At 57.0% G+C, this 12,192-nt stretch overlaps 1 protein-coding gene across 1 annotated transcript in view; it reads right to left on the bottom strand.

Annotated features, from left to right (window-relative positions):
• Positions 1-12,192, bottom strand: part of Slit3 (slit guidance ligand 3) — a 568,745-nt gene that overhangs the window by 57,562 nt on the left and 498,991 nt on the right. Inside the window, exons 17-20 of the mRNA XM_076855688.2 lie at positions 7,861-8,004; positions 7,069-7,212; positions 4,470-4,633; positions 3,365-3,497 (exon numbers count right to left, since the gene is read on the bottom strand). Of these exons, the coding sequence (XP_076711803.2) occupies positions 3,365-3,497; positions 4,470-4,633; positions 7,069-7,212; positions 7,861-8,004 (585 nt within the window). The remainder of the gene's footprint in view (positions 1-3,364; positions 3,498-4,469; positions 4,634-7,068; positions 7,213-7,860; positions 8,005-12,192) is intronic.

Below are 12,192 nucleotides of genomic sequence, written 5' to 3'. Positions count from 1 at the left end.
CATCTCAGGTTCATCTCCTGCCAGGCTCCCCCTTGACTTCTGGTCTTGCGCTTCCTGGAGCCCCCGAGCCCTTTGGTGGGGTCATGTCTTGGCCTGCCGAGTCCTCCTCTCCCTCCTCGCCCCACCCACTATGATGCTTGGATCTCAGCTCCCCATGCACGGGTGGCATCGCAGTGCCCCGGAGCTCTGGGTGTGTTTTCTTCACAGCATTTCACCCCGCGGTGACGTCTCCAGTGTGATTCTGTGATGCGCGTTGGCAGAACACGTCGGTGTCGCCCCCACCGCATCCCACCGCTGCCTAGCAACGCGAGGCGCTGGGGACAGTGGCGGCCCCGGGCTCCCCAGGTGGAGCTGCCCTTGGCACTGCTGAGCCGAGCAGGGGCTGCTTCAGCACAGAACGTCCCCAGTGGACCTGGCATCGGGCTCAGAAGATGCGGAATCAAAAGGCCTCCCTTCGGAAACGCAGCTGTGGTGTGTGGGAAGCTCCCTTTGAAGGAAGCCCTTGATGGTGACTCTGAGCTCCAGTGTTGCCTGTGGCTCCATCCCGGGTCCCCAGAGGGCCCATTTCAGAAGAGTGCCCTCCTGCCCGGCCAGCCTCAGAGCTGCCGAGCGTTTCGAGTGGGTCAACCTTGGCACTGACCTGCATTTAAATGCTTGGTCTCAGCCCAGAGCAAGCACGGGAGGGGACATCGGCCTCGCATGGAAGTTCACACAGATCCTGGAATGAACGCTGCCGTGGCCGTCCAAGCCTCGCACAAGCAACAGACATGCACAAAGAACTCTGGGACCAGCTGGGGGGGACAGAGGAGGCAAGCCACCTCCAGGAGACCCTATTCCAGGCTCTGAGCCATGCAGAGCAGCTCAGTAGTCAGGCTTCCTAGGCTCACAACCTGGCTTTCTAACAGCTGTGTGACCTTGAGCAAGGTACTTAACCTGGCACTTCCCAGATGTAAAATGGGGCTTACAATCATCACTAACTTGATGTGATTATAAAGATTAAATGGATAGACCTTAGAGCAGGGCCTGAGAGAAACTTTGAATATATACACATACACATACACACACACACATTTACACACCCACATGGCCATCCAACAATACATACAAAGGTCAAAGGAGGATTCTGACCACTGGTTGTGCATTCCCTATTCTTCCAGAATGATATTTCTAAAGGAGAACTGTTCTTTCCACTGTCCTGATTAGAATTCTTCCCTGGCTCCTGCTTTTCCCTGGGGCTGCAGACTCAGCCTTTGCTGTGGCCACAGAACTTGCTTCAACTGCTCTGCGCACCTGTCCCCTTTCCTCCTGCAGTGGTCACAGCTGGTGGCCTTCTGGGTTCTATCTTTTTTTCTTTTCTTTTTTTAGTTGCAGGTGGACACAATACTTTATCTTATTTACTTATTTTACGTGGTGCTGAGGATTGAACCCAGGGCCTCACACATGGTAGGCGAGTGCTCTACTGCTGAGCCCTGGGTTTCCTGAGTACAAGATCTTTCCACTCTGAGGGTCCTCCCAGTCCTTGCTCCTCCTTGCTCCCTGGTATTTTCCAGGGAGCGCTAGTCCTCTTCCTATCTGAGATGTCTGCTCTGCTGGTTCGCTGCCGTTGCCTTTTTAAAACAATTCTTTTTAATTATATAGGACACCAGGACACCCTGATGTGACCAAGAAGCTCCAATTCAGTCCCCAGCACTCCCTGCGCACTCCTGCTCCCCTCCCTGAATCCACTCATCTTTTTTTTTTTTTTTAATTACTGTCCTATGGACACACCCAATGCCATGACCCACCACGCCACACCCCCACACACTCAGGAAAGTGTGGCCAGAATCTTTGCACAGTTCCTCCCTTTCCCTGTCCCTTCTTCCTCCCCCTCAATCCCCTCTCTACTCTACTGATCTTTCCTCTATTTTGATGAAATGCCCCCTCCCTCCCCCTCTCCCGCTCTCCCTTCCTCCCTCCCTTCCTTCCTCCTTCCTTCCCTGGTTACTGGTCTTCTTATTTCTCCCTCACTTGGTTTCGGAGACAGGGACTCGCTGTCACTCCATGCTGAGCTTCAGCTCCCAGGTGTGATAAGCCCAGTAAACACTTGAAGGGGCAGTGGGGGGCCTTCTTAGTTCTCAGCCTGTGCTGGGCCTCCCAGAGCCCCTCCCATGACCCAGTGGCACCAAGGGGAGTCCTCTACTGATGCCATCTGCTGAGGTCTCCTCTGGAGCAGGGCTTATGCCAAAGATGGGATCAACCCATCCAGCTGGCTGGAGACATATTTCTCTCTCCCTGGGCCAGAGAAAGACAAAAGACGCCATCAGTGCTGGGTGGTGACTCTCTTCAGTGCTTTGGGAGCTGCTTAGCACCTGGGCACAGCAGGCCCTTTTTGGGCAGCAGCTGCCATGGCTGGAGAAGGCCCAGCTGTTGGGGTGGGCCCAGCCAGGATCCAATGGCACCTTGACCATGGTGCCAGGCATCCTGAGCTGGGCTCTCTCTGCTTGGCGGCAGGCAGCAGTTCTGAGAGGACTCATGGTGTTGCCTGCCAATCTCCAACAAGCCAGGGCTGCAGGTAGCACTCAAAGGCACCTGGGCCTCTGCCACCGAGATAGGGGGTTAGTAACTGGGTGTCAGGTCAGACAGACCTGGGTTGAAGTCTGCACTCTGACGCTCAGTGGTGATATTATCATAAGAAAGGATTCACTAGCGCAGAAGACAAATACTGCATACATCTCCTGAAGTGGACCCTCCTGGGCACGGCGGGCACGGCCCCTCCCAAAGGCAGGACTGGCCTGGGCTCCACAGTGCTGCTGTCACACCCCCTTTCTCCCCTTGAGCTGGCAGCCTGGTTCCAGCCTCCCCCAGCACCAGGGAGTGCCAGGAACCACAACCTGCCCGCAGGGATCTGCCCGTCGTCCAGGGGCCCGGGACACTCAGGTCCCAAGGCAGGCCCTAGGCGGGGCAGGAGGGAGACTCTCCCTGGAGGAGTGGCCATGTTGCTGAGTCTGGGGATTGAGGCTAAGCTGGCCTGGGGAGGGAGCAGGCCGGTGTCGGGGAAGAGCATCAACTGCCAGACTGCGTAGTGCGTGGGCACTCCCGGCAGGCCATCAGTCCCTGCCCAGTTTGCAGGGCTCCCAGCACAGGCCCTTGACAACCCTCCGTCTTGTGTTCTGGAGCATCTTCGGGGGGAGTGGAGTCAGATGCTCCTCCCTTGCCAGGCAGAGGCCCTGGGGAGCTGGGCTTCCTGTTCCCTGTCAAAGCCCAGGTCGGTCACCTTGGCGAGGCTTCCCTGCCATCTTGCTGGAATGCATTCAAGGGCATCCGGCCGGTGTCTGACTTGAGAGGCTGGGTGCAGTGTGAAGGATGCTGGCATGGGGCTACTTACAGCTCGGTCACGTCCTTGGGCATGCCTTTGGGGAGGACACGGAGCCCCTTGTTGCTGCAGCGCACCACCGTCTCCAGGCAGGTGCACTGCTCTGGGCAGCGCGGGCTCAGCAGGCAGCTGCTCTCGTCGTTGCCTGTGGAGAGCCCCAGAGGTGAGTGTGGCAGGACATGGCGTCCACTAGGGGGCGCAGGCGAGCAAGGCCAGGGCCAGTTGCCACCCAGCTGTTAGCAAAGGCCAGGCAGAGCCTGCTCCAACTCTGGGCCAGAGCCAGGCCAGAAGCAGCTGCTGGCCTCACCCTGGTTGGAGGGGGAAGGACACACACCTGGGGGCACGGAGGGTTCCTGCCCTTCACTGAATTTGACTTAAAGCCTATTAAGGAGGTTCGGTGAGGCTTCAGAACAGAGGAATAGAAAGAGATCCCTGCAAACCAGATCAGGGCCAAGAGAGCGGGATGTGGGGGCAGAGCCCTGGCCTCCTCCCTCTTCCTGCCCTCTTTCTCCCCTCCCCACTAAACAAGCCCTCTGGGGTGAGTGTGTCCCTCAGTTGATCTGCAAACCAGTTAATCTGTCCTTAGATAATGGATCAAGCAAAGGACAGTGCTCGCTTGAATTTATGTAAACAAATATGTCCTCTGGGATCCTGAGACCCGGAACCTGAATCTTCTGTGCTCCTTGCCAGTGACAGGGCTTTTCTTGAAATCTGTTTCTCATGGGCACAAACCTTGGACCTCACCATGACATAGACAGGAAAAGCAAGGCCGAGGGCTCCCATGTACAGTTGTGTAGGTTCTGTACAGTGCAAGGGGGGTCACACCACCCAAGGGCACTGACCTCACTGTGGACATGGCACATTAGTCAGTTTGGAAGCCCAAGGCGGCATGAACCAGCTCATGCTTTAGTAAATTGGTATATCAGGATGGATTTTTGAAGATGGAAGAAAATGGCTTCAGAAAGGGGCATCTCATCATTTGCAAGGGGAGCCCTGCAGGCTGGCTGCAGAGCCCCCGGAGCTCCAGCATGTGCCCCAGGGTGGAGTGGATCAGGTCCCCGGGGATGCAGTCAGCTGCACCTGCGCCCCGCCCCCTCCCTGCTGCCCAGGCTCTCACCGTCACAGGTGAAGTCCTGGAGGGCCACGTCCTGGATGGGGATCTCCTTGAGGAAGAAGGGCTTCTGGCACCTGGGGTTCCCGCTGACAACCCGCCTCTTCCTCAGCCACCTGCCGAGCCAGGCCAGGTGGCAGTTGCAGTTGAAGGGGTTGGACAGGAGGTTTCTGAGGGTGAGAAGGGCTCTCAGGGCCAGCCTCGCCCTGCTGCCCTGCGCAGCCCTGGGAACCCACTGCAGGTGGCAGGAGAGACCAGGCCCAGGGCCTGCTGCAGCCCTGCCCTGACACCACAGATGGCTCCCCGCAGCCCCGCTGTGGTCCTGCTGAGGAGCAGGACTGTGGCCTCCTGCCAGGGCCTCTGCTACTGGTAAGGCTCCAGCCGCCCTGCCTCCCACTCTTCCATGGAGACCCTCCTCCACCTGGGGCCTGCCCCGCCCTCTTCCCTGCCCAGGACGCCTGCTCCAGCCTGCCTGGCCCCTGTCACCTGCGGTTCTCAGTTTCACCAGCACCAGCAGGTTGAGGGGACTTCTCTGAGCTCCAGTGGGAGGCAGCAGCCTCCCGGCCTCTCCCTTCCCCTCCCGGGCGGCTGTCAGCGCTCCTGATGGCTTCTGCCCTTGTTTACTATCTGCCTGGCCCTCGGAGCCCAGGTTCATGGGGTGGGGCCGCGGCTCTTGGCCTCTGTGTCTGGAAACCAGCCCACTTCCTACAGGCACTCGTTCCCTGGTGGGTGACATGGCTGACTGGAGCAGGGAGGGGGGCAGCAGCTTCTGCCACCAAGTCTGCTCCAGGACGGGGCAGCTCCGTGCACCTCACATGTCTGTGACCTCACTCACACTGTCACAGTCGCCCTGGGAAGGAGGGGACATTATTCTCATTTCATAAATGAGGAAAGGATGGCCCAGGGAGGTCACCTAAGAGGGCCAGAGAGCCCTCAGGTGGTTGCTCTGTCACGGTCACCCAGAGCCCAGGTGTCGGCTGTCCCAGCAGCATCTTTCCCCTGAGCCTTGGCAGCTGCGTAAGTTGGGCCTGTTCCTTCACATGGGAGTGGTGTCTTCGTGCTCCATGACCTGCCCCTCTGAGCATCTAACCTGTCTTTCGTTGGGGAGGTCCCTGGGAGCGGCTGAAGGTGAGCCACAGTGAGCCAGCCCACGGTGTGGTTCCCAGCTGATGGACCCCCTGCTGAGGACACACGCTCATCCCATTCATTCGTGCATTTGGCCACGGTGGCCTGGGCCTCTGTACACTCATAGGCTGGCATCTGCCTAAGCTCCTCACAGGTGCAAGCCTCCAGCACACAGCGGGGAAGGGGACAGCTGTGTATCCCTGTCCTTCCAGAACTTAGATGACAGGAGGCAAGTGATATGCGACTGGTGGTGGATGAGCAACGTGCGGCGAATCTGAGGAGGCGGTCAGTGTTAGGAGAGCAGGGCTGGGGGACAGGAGGATGCAGAGGGGCATGGGGTGGGGCAGGTGGCACCTGAGCAGAGAAGGGAGGGGACAGAGGCTCAGAGGAGGGGGTGCCAGGTAGTGTGAAGGGCCAGCAGAATTCCAGGAGAGAGTGGGCTGGGTGGGGGAGGTTGGAGGGGGGTCAGTGGAGCTGGACAGGAGGCACAGAGGTCGGGCAGGTCATGAGGGAATGACCACAACTCTCTTGCTTATTCCAAGTGACATGTGCATGTGGATGGGACAACGGGTGGCAATAGGAACTGCAGAAACTGCCTTTTTTTCCCCATTTATCTCCTAAAGGGTGTTTGGAGAAGGGAAGAGATGGGAAAATTAACTATCAACAAAGGACAGCAGAGCCACGTGGTGTTGGGTCCTTTCTATACGGCAGGTCCTGGCTGTGCACCTCAGAAACTGCAGCGACCCAGCCTCCTAACAATCCCAGGAGGTGGATCGGGGGAGTAGCAGCCTAGGGATGAAGTCCCTTTCCAAGGCCACACAGCCAGTGAGAGGCAGAGCCAGGGTTTGGACATAGGAAATTTGGCTCTAGAGTTGCAGCCTCCTTACTGACACGGTGAACCCCCAGGGCAGGAGCACTCACTGAGGTGTCCAGAAAGCTGGATTCAGTCCCTGCTGGTCACATCAGTGGTCTACTTCAAAGTCCCATTGTTGCTGACTCACATTGGATGAAGACTAAACCAGCCAACAGCCACCTTGCAGCCCAGCCCTGGCCTCCTCTCCAGTCTTGCCTCATACCAAGCCTCTCACACTCAGTGCTATGGCCATGCTGGGCTTGTTCAGCTCCGTGTGTTGTCTATGCTCCAACTGACCACAGGGCCTTTGTACATCTCTTCCTGATGAAGGATATGTATTTCCCACTCTCTTCCACAAGCTGACTTTCCAGAATACAGTACCAGTACTTCTCAACAAAGCCTGTGTTGGGTTTTCACATCACTGTGGACCTCCCTACAGCAATTCACTCTGCTGTGAGCTCCAGTAAGGAGTGCTGGGTCCATGTATCCTCAATACCTACGTGAAGCCCAGAGTACAGGGAGCCCGCAAAGTTCTTTAAGTAGACAGAGGGATACGTGACCATGGCCTCAGACAGCAAGGAGCTGGGGAACGGTGAGGTCTGCCCAGGGGGAGCCAGGGAGACTCACATGGTGGACAGGGAGACGAGCGTGGTGAAGGCCCCAGGGGTGATGGTGGTGATCCGGTTGTCATAGAGGGACAGCAGCCTCACAGAGCTCAGGCCTGCAAAGGTGTCATTGCCCACACAGCTGATCATGTTGCTCCTCAGCATCCTGCAGGTGGTAGGAAGAGGAGCACAGGCGTCAAGCCTTCCTCCTGCACACAGCACACAGGGCACACAGCAGTGGGCGTGTGACTAGTGGGGTGCTCCCGCCACCCCTAAGCCGGGCCCTCCAGGCCAGTTAGATCCGACTTGTAAACGCAAGGCCTGGATCCCTGGGGCTAAGTGTGAACGTGTGTGCCCTTGCTTGTGCGTTCCACTTACTGCGCCAATGCCAGGCGTGCATGTCCCCCTGTGCTCATGCCTGTGGCTGCTGTGGGGAGAAGGGAGAACCCACGGGTCGCTGTGCACTGCCTCGTGTTCATGCCCATGTGGACAGGCGTGTCTGCAGGTGCTTGTGGCCCCGGGGCACATGTCTGTGTTGTGCATTTGTACAAACATGTGCACATGTGCATGCTTGTGGGGAATAGTGTGCGGTGGCTGCCTCCACGGGTTTCTGGTCTGATGTGCTTGGGAGGGTGCATCACAGAGTGACTCCAAGTGGCGTGTCCGAGCGCCATGCTGACCTCTTCCCTTCATGGACTGGGAGGTGTCCAGGGCTCCAGCTCCAGGGGTAAGGGGTCCCATAGATCAGGATGGTGCGTGGTGCCCCACTGCCTGCCCTGCCCTCGGCCTCCCTCCAAATTCCCAGTCCACTCACAGGGTCTTGAGGCCGCTGAGGCCCCGGAACATGCGCCCGTGCACGGCCTCCAGCTGGTTCCCGGTCAGCATCAGCTCCTGCACGCCGGCCGCCCCGTCGAAGGCCCCCTCTCGCACCTCCTTGATCTTGTTGTTGCTCAGGTTTCTAGAGGAGGAGACACATGGGGGGACCAAGGGGGCACAGGGTCAGGACTTGGGGGAGCCACGGCCCTGGGGACTGGAGGGTGGGGAGCTGTCGTGATCCCCCTGACATTTGTCCTCAGACCCTGTGAAGCAGGAGCAAGGGCCCCACACAGCCGAAGGCTTGGGAGTGAAGTGTTGTCACAGTGACCCTCTTTCCTATGCCCCAGGGACTGGCGGACTTAAAACAGTGATTCTCCAACTTCTTTTGTGTCCTCCCCAGATTTTCTCATTAAGCAGTGGCTCTCTAGAGAGGAGGGCGGGGAAAACAAAATGCGTCTCCTCCCACAAGGGTTCCCTCCAGAACCCCAACACCAGCAGGCACTTCTGTTTGCATTCATTGAGTACTTATCATATTCCACCATGGGAGAGATCCAGCCTTCACAACCACAACCCGAACACCACCATCAATCAGACAGACCCTGCTGCACTCCCATCTTATAGAAGAGGAGACCTAGGTTCAGAGAGATTAGGTAGCTTGCCCACAGTCACACAGCGGAGAAAACGGGGATTGGAAGGCAGGTCTTCTTGCACATAAAAAGTGCTACACTGAACTGTCCCCTTTCACAAGTGAATATTCCTTTGATGACGCAGGGCCTCACTCCCTGATGTCACCAGCTTTGCAGAATTCAGGACTGGGGATAGTGTGTTTCTTAAAGTGAGCACTCAGTGTTGTCACTTATGGTTCTGCTCCAAGCTCTGAGGGCAGGTCCCTCCCTCCAATTCCTGACACCCACACCCTGTCACAGAAGAGGTGGAATGGCAGGCCATGACACAGGCCTCTTAGGCGCCCCCTGACAGGGAAGGGGCCTCCAAGGACCATCCAGATGTCCAGCCCTGAAAACACTATTGGCCAGTGGATGGAGCCAGCTGAGGGAAGGGTCTAGCCCCCCAGAACACAGCCGAGCCCAGCACAGAAACATCTTCTGCAAGCAGGAGACTCCTCGGCTGCAGAGAGCCTGTCTGCTCGCCAAGCTGCTGAGGTCCCTGGAGCACGCCAGGTGGCCTGGTTATGGCTGTGACTGAGGCCTGGAGGGGAGGGCTCTGCTTCAGGTCACAGAGAGGGTACCCCAGAAGGGGCCACAAGACCACCGCAACTCCCTCTCCAGCTCGCAGAGCTCTGCGCTGACCAGCAGCAACCCCAGTGGGTGGAGCCTCCCTTAGGGACTGACCTGGAGCTTGTGGTGGAGCTAGGGTCCCCAGGGCTCCCCGCAAATCTCCCTCCCTTTCCCTGAGAACCAAACGGGCCACTAGAGAGCCACGATGCGGAGCCTGTGGACTGGAGTGGAGGGGACAGTCCTTCTTTGGAAGCATGTGCTCCTTGTCTTGACCTTGGTCTCCTCCCCTTTCTGTCCTGCCCAGAGCACAGGAGGCCACACCCCCAGGCTCTTCCCCAGATCTGAGAGTGGGGGTGGGGGTGTTCCCTGGAGTCTCCTGAAACTGCGGCGGCTTTTCGTATCAATCCTGGTCACCCTGCCCCAGGATGACCCAGGAATGGAGGTAATGTGTTGGGGAGACTGCAAATTACCCCCGAATTGGATGTAGGAGGAGAGATGAAGGTTCTCCCGGCAGCCATAACTCACCGCAGGCTGCAGGAGAGGTTGGCTCCAGGGAGCCCCGAGCTGCGTGGGGATTGAAGTACAAGGGCCAAGCAATGAAGATGGGTTAGGGCAGCTCTGAAGTGGGAGGCTTCCCATTTCCTGACATCTGTTTCTTTAAAGGGAGCAAAATTAACATCACATTACTGTAAGGTTTGTGAATTGCATTTCCTTGGGCTGGGAGAATGAAAAACAGAAGGGAGGCAGAGAGGGGTGGATAGAATTTTCCTGAAGGGCCAGCGCTGCTCTCTCCATCCATCAAAGCCCTCCTCACTGCTGCAGGCTGCAGAGGGGCGGGGTGGGGAGCACAGCCTGGGTGGACACTCCAGGAACAGCTGAGGGCTTCCGGGGGTGTGTAGAGCTCTGATATTCCCACAGCAGGCATTCCCCAAGGGGCTCCCCCAGAGGAAACCCCACCATGCAAATCCAGGGCCACCAGCGGCCTCTCCATCTCTGCAGACTCCATGAAGGAAAACTGCTGCCTTGGGACTTTGCCTAGGAGGATGGGCACTTACACCCGAGGGCTCAGCCTTGTCCACTCACCCTGGGGACAGGAACGATGTAGGGGGTCTCCCCCAGTCACACAGAGGTCTTGGAGCCGGTGGATTTGTCGGGCTGCTTGCCCGGGCCCAATGAGGCAAGGGCTGGCTGCTCCAGGTTTCAGTCTCTTTAGGGTTGCAGCCAGCCCATTAGTTCTGACTACGGGACCGGTTGAAAGCCTGGTCCCAGTTAGAAATGCCATGAGAAAGTTAAGTGGAACTTTCTGGAAAAGGTGAACGCTGAGTCATGATGGAGCACACGCTTGGTCTTGCTGTCAGGATGGGGAGGTCCTGTTCACCCTCTAGGGCCCCTTCCCTCCCTCTGAGGTGGAAATTCTCTTGCAGCTAGGGTGGCAAGCCCAAGTATTCTCAGGGTCCAGGTAGTGACTTAATGGTGACTGGGAGCAGGCCAGGAAGGGTGAAGGGATCAGGAGGCATACACCCCAGCTAGGGGGGCAGCTGCTTCTCAGTTCAACTCAACTGGACCCCCTGGGGATGTGGATGTTCCAGAAGGTGCCAGAAATCCACACTTTCTGGTTTCTGTGAAGACTCCTGGTTTTTAAAGGTGAGCATGTTATGCTAATGCGTTTTAAATACCAAGATCACATTTATTAACTTTATATTGTAGTTTGTCCAGAAGTTATTGTAAGTTGTGTATTTTTGAGATATGTACCAGTCGCTCTGGTGTTCTGAAATGTTGCATGTCTCTAGAAATAATAGCTCTCATGCACTAAAGCAAAATAACACAAACCAGGAAAAGAAAAAAGTGAGCAGCAAATTCTTCCACCACGGGCTGATCCCCTGGCGCGCCCCTGACTCTGGCTGGAGGACCACCGGTTTTCAGCCTCTGGTTGAGCCTCTCCTTCAGCATTAGAGTTGACCTGGAAGTCTACCTAAGAGAGGTCTCAGTGGCTCTCTGCATGTGACGTCGTCCTCCTTCCCTCCCTTCTTCCTTCCCAGTGCTGGGGGTGACACCCCGGGCCTCATCACGCTGGGCGAGCGCTTGACCACTGCTCTGCGTCCCCAGCCATGGTCTTGCTGAAATGCTGCATTGAGCTCCCACAGCAGTGAGGATCCTGTGCCATATCCCAGTCAGGGGTGCTACCGTCTGCGTCCCTCCGTACAGGCGATGCCCAAGGGAACCCCGTGAGGAGGGCTCAGCCCGACTCTCCCACCTGGCGGGTAGGGCCAGAGGTTCAGAAAGCCATGGAGTCCCACCACCTGGCTCTGTGCTCACGATCCCTTGCCTGAGTGCCCTGAAAGGCAGAGTCAAGAAAGGTGACTGGAGGACCCTGGCCCCGGAGTCTTCGAGGAAACTTGGCAGGCCCCGGCCTGGCTAGCTTTGGCTACACGGCTGGGCAGACATCGGGAGGGACCCACCACCTCCAAGGAGGGGCCCAGCTGGGGATACGTCTGGGGACAAAAGGATCTTTGGTTGTTGTTGTTGTTGTCGTCTGTGGCGGCAGCTGGTGGCCTTTGGGATCAGCCTTGCTCCTTGGGTCACTGGTTGGTTGGCTGATCCTCATGTATATACATGGCTTTGTGCCACACCAAGGGACACACTCGGCTACTGCCCTCCGTGGGACACGGGCTCCCTGCTAACCTGCTCTGTCACCACTTCTGGCTCCTGGCTCTGCCACTTGCCTTTTGACCTTGGACAAGTTACTTACTACTCTGCTTCAGCTTCTTCACTTGTGAAATGAAGTGATATCAAAGTTTTTCTCGGGAGAGTTAAAGGAGGTAATGTCAGTAGCATCTAGCACTGAGTAAAGCACCTGAGAAGAGCCACTGCCACCTGTCATTATTGCTATCATCATGACTGTGTTCAGCCATGCTCCATATGTGTCCCACTTCCCAGGCTCCTGAAAGTGTCTGGTTTTAGTTTTTAAATTAATTATTTTTATTTTAATTTTTAAAGCTGTGCATCATACCTGTACCTAGCAGTGGGATTTTTGTACGCACATGTAATATGGGTACATGTAACAATATGACGATGGACCTTGGTTAGTCTCGCTC

Source organism: Callospermophilus lateralis, chromosome 5, assembly GCF_048772815.1.
Source record: "Callospermophilus lateralis isolate mCalLat2 chromosome 5, mCalLat2.hap1, whole genome shotgun sequence".
Classification (NCBI taxonomy): domain Eukaryota; kingdom Metazoa; phylum Chordata; class Mammalia; order Rodentia; family Sciuridae; genus Callospermophilus; species Callospermophilus lateralis.
Note: the sequence above shows the minus strand (reverse complement) of the source record. Positions and strands in the feature narration are given on the sequence as shown.